General features: G+C 42.1%; 1 protein-coding gene across 2 annotated transcripts in view; it reads right to left on the bottom strand.

Moving 5' to 3' along the window:
• Positions 1 to 8,202: 8,202 nt before the first annotated feature.
• The window catches only part of LOC124262778 (integrator complex subunit 4-like), a 58,794-nt gene continuing 55,014 nt past the window's right edge, over positions 8,203 to 11,982 (bottom strand). For both annotated transcript variants that reach the window (XM_046697319.1, XM_046697320.1), the window contains exons 16-19: positions 10,592 to 10,779; positions 9,054 to 9,354; positions 8,824 to 8,944; positions 8,203 to 8,427 (exon numbers count right to left, since the gene is read on the bottom strand). In XM_046697319.1, the coding sequence (XP_046553275.1) occupies positions 8,294 to 8,427; positions 8,824 to 8,944; positions 9,054 to 9,354; positions 10,592 to 10,779 (744 nt within the window). In that variant the 3' untranslated portion in view covers positions 8,203 to 8,293. The remainder of the gene's footprint in view (positions 8,428 to 8,823; positions 8,945 to 9,053; positions 9,355 to 10,591; positions 10,780 to 11,982) is intronic.

Raw genomic sequence — 11,982 nt, 5'->3', positions numbered from 1 at the left:
TGAATGCCTTTGTAACGTAGATTACAGATTTGCACAAAAAACACTTGTTCAGATGAATAACATTCATTCCTTCTTTTTTTTATTCCCTTGTCCGTAATCCCGCTGAATCTCTGCACGAGTCTTGCCCATTCTGTCAGAATGATAGTTTTGTAATCTACGTTACCAAACTGTAATCTACGTTACCTTACAAACTAATTCATTTGACGTAATACTCGTCCTCATATAGACCGATTTTACATCAATTTACCATATGCGAAAGTCATTATTGCTACTTGATGAGCAATAAATAAAATATTCATAACAGTTACCGGAACATGTGATAGCTATGAAGGTATTACTTCATTCATTGCAATCTACGTTACCATGCTTTGAGGAAAGTGTACAAAATTGAGGGGAAAAATATGTTGCAGATTTCTTAAGAGGTCGAAATATCATATGTTTAGGGTTAAGATCAATATATCTAAAAAATCTATGTGATATTAAAACAATTGATACATGCTTCACGAAATACAACTTCTGTCAATCTTTTGAAATGATGGCTACCGACACCCAAATATAGTGATCATTTCCGAATGCTTCTAAAGCATAAAGAATAAAGATGAAGTTTCCCTTCCAATTTTGAATTTCGTGAAATGTCACTGAAGTGCTGCGACCATGTGACAGCAACCGGTGGTAACTGTTGTAGGTTATCAAATTATTTGCCTGGGTTCTCTGACTATGCTACGAAGCGAAATGTTCTATTTCCAATTATATTTTGTGAGATTCCATATCAGGTGGTAACATAGATTTCATAACGTAGATTACTTTCACCGTTTGCAAACTACCATGATCTTGACTGGAAGCATATTGCACTCCCTTTTCGGATTTATTACTCTATGAAAACACCAAGCATTCATCCTAATCACTTTTATAGGTAACTGTTATTCATGTTTCCGTACAGTAGTGGTAACGTAGCTTTCATGCTTAACACAACTCTGTTTATAGACCGGGTTCGTCTTTGTGTACGGTTATATATGGTATGATGTGTTCCAAGATGACACTGTTTGTACATATACTATATCCAGAAAACACTTGCGAGCATTCAAAACAAATGTTTGCCAATATATATGCATTTTACACTGCATTTTACGTTCGGTAACGTAGATTACCGCTATTGTGGCGACATATTTCGTAGTGTCACATTTGTTTTGTTTATTATGATAATCCCTTCATATTTTCATAGGTTTTACATTCATGTACGTACAACCTATGGGACGTGATTTTAAACGCCTATGATGGTAAACATACTAAGTGTATCCATTTGTTTAAACACTACAGCTTTGGCGACACCAAGAAAGAATAAATTGTGACACATATTTTGGTTGTTACAAATAAAATAGCGATTACCAGTTGATGTCTACGAATTATACCATGTTTACTTGGTAGTACTGGATGCGTATTTGACTTTTATTCGTGTGTATTCGTCTGCTTAACAAGTACATATCAAAACGACATAAGAAATGGCCAATTGGGCATTCTCTCTGAGAATTGGTGAGCCACTGAATATACCGCTACTTGTCTTCCGTGCCGCCGCAGTTCGCTGTGCTGGGTACCCCTGTAACCCGTGATCGTTGATTGTAATCCCAGTTCTCTCCTTGGTCTAACAGCACCATACGGGTGCTAGAGGTCGACATCCCTCCAGGCTTCCTCCCACATCAAGCTGACACACCGTGATGTAACAGGAATCATGGTCAAAGCGGCGTTAAACTATGCATAAGTAATCATTGTTGAATGAACGAATAGTCAAATCAAAGAATGGCAATTACTATGAAATTGAAGAGTAATCGCTAGTCGGTGTAGCCTGCTTGATTCTTCTACTTCTTGTGAAGGTACAGTCAGATTCACCGGGTACAACGGCGACAATAGATTCACTGCTTTAATGTGCATGGTTAAAGTAGTAACTCGCGATGATGTTTCACTAATAATTGCTACAAGCTGGTATGGCAGGTAAACTTTGATATAACCACGTGTAGGAAACATCTACATTACATATTAATATAAACCATTACACCAATATCAGCGTATACTAGAGGCCTTGAGTCCAACAAAAAATAGTTTTTTGCGTTTTTAAACTGTCTCAGTACATCAGTTATATTTGGGTTGTTTCTTTGTAGTTAAACTAATTTTAAACACCGACCATACACTATGTGTTACACTCTTTCATCCCAAATTGTAACGTAACCAGTAAATGATTATTGTTTCATATATATAGTATACAGGCATGATTAATCTACTAGAAAGTTTACAACAGACTGACCTACCTTCCAGTACTTGACATACTCGTTCCAAGTGAAATGAAAACACTGCAAGGATATGGGGAAAGTCCGACACACTTTCAATGACCCGTAAGCCAAATAGCTCACAGGAGAAGCTGACCAGTTTAACACAATGGGAGAAAGGTAGGGGTGTTCTCTGGACACAAAAGACAGTCGCTGATGATAAAACAAAGGGGGATCCGCAGTTGGTCATTATAAGCCGGTCAAGTGAAGTAGTGGACAGTTCTAAATGTGTCGAATTACCTTAGTTTCTGCTTCAGGCGTTCCGCTATAAACGACGCACTATCATTATCCTAAATACAGATTGAATCAATTTAGCTTACATGCAGCAAGTAACCCGCTACAGGGAATTGTACGTACGTCTATACAGCAAGCACCATCCCACTACAGGGAAATGTACTACGTCTAAAGAGCCAGTACCATCCCGCAACAGGGAACTGTACTGTACGTCTATACAGCAAGTACCATCCCGCTACAGGGAACTGTACGTATGTCTATACAGCAAGTACCATCCCACTACAGGGAACTGTACGTATGTCTATACAGCAAGTACCATCCCACTACAGGGAACTGTACGTACGTCTATACAGCAAGTACCATCCCACTACAGGGAACTGTACGTACGTCTATACAGCAAGTACCATCCCGCTATAGGGAACTGTACGTATGTCTATACAGCCAGTACCATCCCGCTATAGGGAACTGTACGTACGTCTATACAGCAAGTACCATCCCACTACAGGGAACTGTACGTACGTCTATACAGCAAGTACCATCCCGCAACAGGGAACTGTACGTACGTCAATACAGCAAGTACCATCCCACTACAGGGAACTGTACGTATGTCTATACAGCAAGTACCATCCCACTACAGGGAACTGTACGTACGTCTATACAGCAAGTACCATCCCGCTACAGGGAACTGTACGTATGTCTATACAGCCAGTACCATCCCGCAACAGGGAACTGTACGTATGTCTATACAGCCAGTACCATCCCGCTACAGGGAACTGTACGTACGTCTATACAGCAAGTACCATCCCCTACAGGGAACTGTATGTACGTCTATACAGCAAGCACCATCCCACTATAGGGAACTGTACGTACGTCTATACAGCAAGTACCATCCCGCTACAGGGAACTGTACGTACGTCTATACAGCAAGTACCATCACGCTATAGGGAACTGTACGTACGTCTATACAGCAAGTACCATCCCACTACAGGGAACTGTATGTACGTCTATACAGCAAGCACCATCCCACTACAGGGAACTGTACGTATGTCTATACAGCAAGTACCATCCCACTACAGGGAACTGTACGTATGTCTATACAGCAAGTACCATCACGCTATAGGGAACTGTACGTACGTCTATACAGCAAGTACCATCCCGCTACAGGGAACTGTACGTATGTCTATACAGCCAGTACCATCCCGCAACAGGGAACTGTACGTATGTCTATACAGCCAGTACCATCACGCTATAGGGAACTGTACGTACGTCTATACAGCAAGTACCATCCCGCTACAGGGAACTGTACGTATGTCTATACAGCAACAGTACCATCCCGCTACAGGGGAACTGTATGCGTATGTCTATACAGCAAGTACCATCCCACTACAGGGGAACTGTACGTACGTCTATACAGCAAGTACCATCCCGCTACAAACTGTACGTATGTCTATCACAGGGGTACGTCTATACAGCAAACCATCGCGTGTCGTACGTATACAGCAAGTACCATCCATCCGGCTATAGGGAACTGTACGTACGTCTATACAGCAAGTACCATCCCGCTACAGGGAACTGTAATGCGTCTATACAGCAAGTCCATCCCGCTACAGGGAACTGTATACCATCAGCAAAGTACCATCCCACTAGGGGAACTGTACGTACGTCTATACAGCAAGTACCATCCACTACAGGGGAACTGTATGTGCGTCTATACAGCAAGTACCATCCCACTACAGGGGAACTGTACGCATACGTCTATACAGCAAGTACCATCCCACTACAGGGGAACTGTATGCGTCTATACAGCAAGCACCTATACAGCAAGTACCATCCCATCTACTAGGGAACTGTATACGCAAGTACCATCGTCTATACAGCAAGTACCATCCATCCCGCTACAGGGAACTGTATGTACGTCTATACAGCAAGTACCATCCCACTACAGGGAACTGTACGTATGTCTATACAGCAAGTACCATCCCACTACAGGGAACTGTACGTACGTCTATACAGCAAGTACCATCACGCTATAGGGAACTGTACGTATGTCTATACAGCAAGTACCATCCCGCTACAGGGAACTGTACGTATGTCTATACAGCCAGTACCATCCCGCAACAGGGAACTGTACGTATGTCTATACAGCCAGTACCATCCCGCTACAGGGAACTGTACGTACGTCTATACAGCAAGTACCATCCCACTACAGGGAACTGTATGTATGCGTCTATACAGCAAGCACCATCCCACTATAGGGAACTGTACGTACGTCTATACAGCAAGTACCATCCCGCTACAGGGAACTGTACGTATGTCTATACAGCAAGTACCATCCCACTACAGGGAACTGTATGTACGTCTATACAGCAAGTACCATCCCACTACAGGGAACTGTAATGCGATGTCTATACAGCAAGTACCATCCCACTACAGGGAACTGTACGTATGTCTATACAGCAAGTACCATCCCACTACAGGGAACTGTAATGTACGTCTATACAGCAAGTACCATCACCGCTATATAGGAACTGTATACAGCGTATCCCGCTATACAGCAAGTACCATCCCGCTACAGGGGAACTGTGCGTACGTCTATACAGCCAGTACCATCCCATCCTGCAAGTACCAGGGAACAGGAACTGTAATGCGTGTCATGTCAATACATCCGCAAACTGTAATACCATCCCCATACAGGGGGACTGTCGTGCGACGTCTATACAGCAAGTACCATCCCACTACAGGGAACTGTATGTATGTCTATACAGCAAGCACCATCCCACTACAGGGAACTGTACGTCATGCGTCTATACAGCAAAGTACCATCCGCTACAGCTACAGGGAACTGTGCGATGCGTCTATACAGCAAGTACCATCCCGCTATAGGGGAACTGTATGCGTCTATACAGCAAGTACCATCCCACTACAGGGGAACTGTACGTGACGTCTATACAGCAAGTACCATCCCACTACAGGGAACTGTATATGTACGTCTATACAGCAAGTACCATCCCACTACAGGGAACTGTACGTAACGTCTATACAGCAAGTTACCATCCCACTACAGGGAACTGTACGCGTTATGTCTATACAGCAAGTACCATCCCACTACACAGGGGAACTGTACGCGTGCGTCTATACAGCAAGTACCATCCCGCTACAGGGAACTGTACGCATGTCTATACAGCAAGTACCATCCCGCTACAGGGAACTGTTAGGAACTGTATGCGTCGTCTATACAGCAAAGTACCATCCCACTACAGGGAACTGTACGTGACGCTATACAGCAAGTACCATCCCGCTACAGGGGAACTGTACATATGTCTATACAGCAAGTACCATCCCGCTACAGGGGGCTGCAATACGCATGTCTATACAGCCAGTACCATCCCGCCAACGGGGAACTGTCGTATACAGCCAATTACCATCCCGCTACAGGGAACTGTATCGCGATACAGCGTCTATACAGCAAGTACCATCCCACTACAGGGAACTGTATGCGATGCGTCTATACAGCAAGTACCATCCCACTACAGGGAACTGCGTGCATGTCTATACAGCAAGCAAGTACCATCCCGCTACAGGGAACTGTAATGCGCATGCGTCTATACAGCAAGTACCATCCCACTACAGGAACTGTATGCCTATCGTCTATACAGCAAACTGCGTAATACCATCCCTACAGGGAACTGTATGCGTGTCTATACAGCAAGTACCATCCCACTACAGGGAACTGTACGTATGTCTATACAGCAAGTACCATCCCACTACAGGGAACTGTACGCGATATCTATACAGCAAGTACCATCATCGCTATAGGGAACTGTATGCGTGCGCCTATACAGCAAGTACCATCCCGCTACAGGGAACTGTACGATATGTCTATACAGCCAGTACCATCCCACAACAGGAACTGTGCGTATGTCTATACAGCCAGTACCATCACGCTATAGGGAACTGTACGCACGCCTATACAGCAAGTACCATCCCACTACAGGAACTGTATACAGCAAGTATGCGTCTATACAGCAAGTACCATCCCACTACAGGGAACTGTAATGCGTTATGTCTATACAGCAAGTACCATCCCGCTACAGGGAACTGTACGCGTCGCCTATACAGCAAGTACCATCCCGCTACAGGAACTGTAAGTATGGTGTATACAGTCCAATACATCACGCAAGTACCATCCCTATACAGCAAGTACCATCCGCTAGGGAACTGTACGTATGTCTATACAGCAAGTACCATCCCGCTACAGGGAACTGTATATGTATGTCTATACAGCAAGTACCATCCCACTACAGGAACTGTACGCATACGTGTACTATACAGCAAGTACCATCCCGCTATAGGGAACTGTATATGATCTATACAGCAAGTACCATCTATACAGCAAGTACCATCCCGCTACAGGGAACTGTACGTATGTCTATACAGCAAAGTACCATCCCGCGATATAGGGAACTGTATATGTCTATGTCTATACAGCAAGTACCATCCGTGATATATGCAACTGTATATATCTATAGATACAGCAAACATACCATTGTGATATATGCAACTGTATATGTCTATAGATACAGCAAGTACCATTGTGATATATGCAACTGTATATGTCTATAGATACAGCAAGTACCATTGTGATATATGCAACTGTATATGTCTATAGATACAGCAAGTACCATGTCTAGAGATACAGCAAATTGTGATATATGCAACTGTATGTGTCTATAGATACAGCAAGTACTATTGTGATATATGCAACTGTATATGTCTATAGATACAGCAAGTACCATTGTGATATATGCAACTGTATATGTCTATAGATACAGCAAGTACTATTGTGATATATGCAACTGTATGTGTCTATAGATACAGCAAGTACCATTGTGATATATGCAACTGTATATGTCTATAGATACAGCAAGTACTATTGTGATATATGCAACTGTATGTCTATAGATACAGCAAGTACCATTGTGATATATGCAACTGTATATGTCTATAGATACAGCAAGTACCATTGTGATATATGCAACTGTATATGTCTATAGATACAGGAAGTAATATTGTGATATATGCAACTGTATATGTCTGTAGCTATATGCAACGGTATGTTAGTTTATGTTTATGTAGCAAGTAAAATTGTGCTATATGCAACTGTACATGTGTCTATACAGCAAGTACCCATCCCGCTACAGGGAACTGTATGCGGGTTTATACAGCAAGTACCATCTCACTATATGGAAGTGCCTCTGTGGAATATGGTATATCCCATTGTATTAAGGTGGAAACATATCCATATACACCTGACAATGAAAGCCTTTGTCAGGCGCTGTTGTCAACATGTCAGTCTGTAACCTCGAATCCTGATGTGTGTAAGGAATAAGGTGGATGCTGAAGGATTTGAAAGCTATAGATTTGGATGGTAACTGGCAGTGATCGATTCGTGCACCTGGTCCTGATGGAAGAGCACACCAGCTATAAGTATGCAATTCGTTATATTCAGTTTATATTACAAGGCTGATTACTTGAAGCATGCTAGTTTTTCTGTGGTGGTGCACTTAATATCTTGCAAACAGTTAATTCTGCCCAAATGTTACCTGCAGGTTCATCAGAAAGAAACTATACAGGATAAAAAATCCTCATATTCAGTTGCAAGGTTTTATTTTTCATCTTTTACATAAAATGGAGAGTGACAAGCCTTCAGGACATGTTGGTAATGGAACGTTTCTTCAGGGTCATCTTTTGGCTGGTTTGGTAGAAACCAACACTTGGACTGGAGAACACAAGTCTACAAGGTCCTGCTTCTTTGAAAAACGTTTCCCCTGAAGATTTGGCTCCAACACAAGGTTCAGCTCAACACAACATGACTCTGATAACAGAAGATGAAAACTTTACTGAGACTGTTTATTATGCGATGCCATGTAAAAACAGATGATCTCCTATTTGATGATGATGATGATGATGATGATGATGATGATGATGATGATGATGATGATCCTTGGATTTATATTATAGACAAAATATTTTATCTGTCAGTGCTTCAAGAATTACAATTTTTCTTCTCTGAGTGGAGTTACCAAACAGTCTGAACTAGAACTGGAACTGAAACACATCTTACAGATCATCTAGCACGTTCAGTGAATATATATATTTTTGTTTTATATAACCTTTTTTTTCAGTTTCTAGAACAATATTTTTTCTCAATGTTCCCAGCCCTCAACAGATTAATACATATGTGTCCCTGAAGAGTACAGGATATATTTACCTGACCACAAGGCATGTGAAATGACCACCTGTGTCTGGAGCCTGTGTCGGAGTGGACTCAACTTCTTCCAGTCTGAGGCACATGGTGTCAGCAGCTGGACCTGCTGGTCTGGGTAACGTACCTGCAACAGTCATCCACATTGCATAGTCTACTCAGTGATACAGTAACAGAACTACAAACGGTCAGCTGCAGAGATACTGTTACCATGAAGTACCCAAGTTCTGTGTTACCTGTATCTTAAGTCTGTGAACATCAGGTAAATTTTCAACAGTCACATCCAGGGGAATGGCTGCTGTGAGGCCTGCTGCAAACTTGACCGGGGTGTCTGATACATTAGGCCCTGGCTCATGTATGACAACCTTGGCTTTGCGCACTTGTTGGGTGGTGGGGAACGCCACTGGGCGAATCAATGGAATAGCTGACTGAATGAGGTGGCGGACTGAGTTCAGCTTGGTTGGGTCTAAAGTGTTGAGGCTAGACAGAATCTGCTTTGTGAAGTTGTCCCCAGCAAGGCCGTTGGATTCCAGGAACCTTGGAGAGAAGCAGAGGAGTGAGTGAGTGAGTGAGTGAGTGAGTGAGTGAGTGAGTGAGTGAGTGAGTGAGTGAGTGAGTGAGTGAGTGAGTGAGTGAGTGAGTGAGTGAGTGAGTGAGTGAGTGAGTGAGTGAGTGAGTGAGTGAGTGAGTGAGTGTGTGAGTGAGTGAGTGAGTGTGAGGAGAGTGAGTGTGAGTGAGTGAGTGAGTGAGTGTGAGTGAGTGAGTGAGTGAGTGAGTGAGTGAGTGTGTGAGTGTGTGTGTGTGTGTGTGTGTGTGTGTGTGTATGTGTATGTGTGTTTGGTTTTATGCCACATTTAGCAATATTCCAGCAATATCATGGCTTGGGGACACAAGAAATGGGCTTCACACATTGTACCCATGTGGGGAATCGAACCTTGGTCTTCAGCGTGATGAGCGAACGCTTTAACCACTAGGCTACCCCACCCCCCCAGCAGAGTTGTGGGTTACAATTAACAGTGCTGAACTTCACACTGTGATGCAGGTAGAGATTGACACCCAGGGACCAGAAAGTGTAACTCTTACATTGTGATAACCATAGTGCTGTCAATTAAAAGATTTTTTCATACAAGTATTCTTTTCCTTTGCACTCTTGGTGAATTTGGTAAAATAGCATGGAAACATGATGTTGTTGCAAAAGACCAGGCCCAGATTTCTCGAAACAAACTTTTTACTCAAATTTCAAACTGAGTTTGACAATTTGAAACGGCTGAATTTTTAACTCAACTGCATTTTTAAGATAAAAATGCCAAAAGAACTTAAGTAATCTATCCACCAAACTCAAATTGTCTAATATTGTTTCAGTGTAATATCGATTTCAGTTTATTCTTTGAAATGCATTTTCCTGCGTTTTCTCAAATTTGAGTAAAAACTCACCTAAGTCAAAACTCAGGCTTAAGTTTGTTTCAAGAAATTGGGGCCAGGATTTTGGCATAGAAAATATTCATATATTGTGGCTCAAGTGTGACAAATAGGATACAGATGTGTGTGATAAAATTCAGCCAGATCATACACTTTTACTAAGAAGAATATATACATCATCATTTTGTCTTTCAACAAATGATTCATATTTACAGTTTGGGGAATGGATCTGCAGATGCAGATATTGATGCATTCATATCCACTTATGACAACTAACTGATTTCCTAATTAGAATGTATTGTGTTACATCAGTGTGTTACGAGTAGACCTCACTACCAGTAGTGAAGCAACTTACATGTGTATGAGTTTAAGATATTGCTTGTAGGCTTCTGTTGCCCTGAACTGTTCCACCAGCGAGGACTTGCTGAGGATCACCCTCAGCTGCAGTGTGATAGCCTTGAGTTCAGTCTGCTTGATGAGCCCAATCTCCATGTTGCTCAGACCTAAGAACAAGGTCTGCAGGCATGTCGTCAGTTCCAGCACCTGCAGCCAACATGACTCTCCTCATACTCAACATATAAACCATGACTACACGTCACTCTCCTCATTATCAACATATAAACCATGACTACACGTCACTCTCTTCATACTCAACATATAAACCATGACTACACGTCACTCTCCTCATACTCAACATATAAACCATGACTACACGTCACTCTCCTCATACTCAACATATAAACCATACTACAACTCTCTTCATGACTACACCATGACTACATCGCCACTCTCTTCATTCTCAACATATAAACCATGACTACACGTCGTCTACACGCCACTCTCTCTCATACTCAACATATAAACCATGACTACACGTCACTCTCCTCATACTCAACATATAAACCATGACTACACGTCACTCTCCTCATTCAACATATAAACCATGACTACACAACATCACTCTCTTCATACTCAACATATAAACCATGACTACACAACATCACTCTCCTCATACTCAACATATAAACCATGACTACACGTCACTCTCCTCATACTCAACATATAAACCATGACTACACGTCACTCTCCTCATTATCAACATATAAACCATGACTACACGCCATCACTCTCCTCATTCTCAACATATAAACCATGACTACACGCGTCACTCTCCTCATACTCAACATATAAACCATGACTACACGTCACTCATTATCAACATATAAACTCACTCAACAACATAAACCATGACTATACACTACACATCACTCTCCTCATACTCAACATATAAACCATGACTACACAACATCACTCTCCTCATTCTCAACATATAAACCATGACTACACGTCACTCTCCTCATACTCAACATATAAACCATGACTACACAACATCACTCTCCTCATTCTCAACATATAAACCATGACTACACACACTCTCATCTCCTCATACTCAACATATAAACCATGACTACACGTCACTCTCTCATTCTCATACTCAACATATAAACCATGACTACACGCCTACTCTCTCTCATTCTCAACATATAAACCATGACTACACGCATCCACTCTCTCATACTCAACATATAAACCATGACTACACGTCACTCTCCTCATACTCAACATATAAACCATGACTACACAACGTCACTCTCCTCATTCTCAACATATAAACCATGACTACACGCCACTCTCTCATATCAACATATAAACCATGACTACACGCCACTCTCTCTCATACTCAAC

The sequence above is a fragment of the Haliotis rubra genome, unplaced genomic scaffold (genome assembly GCF_003918875.1).
Source record: "Haliotis rubra isolate DU_JTF1 unplaced genomic scaffold, ASM391887v1 Scf855, whole genome shotgun sequence".
Taxonomy (NCBI): Eukaryota; Metazoa; Mollusca; class Gastropoda; order Lepetellida; family Haliotidae; genus Haliotis; species Haliotis rubra.
Note: the sequence above shows the minus strand (reverse complement) of the source record. Positions and strands in the feature narration are given on the sequence as shown.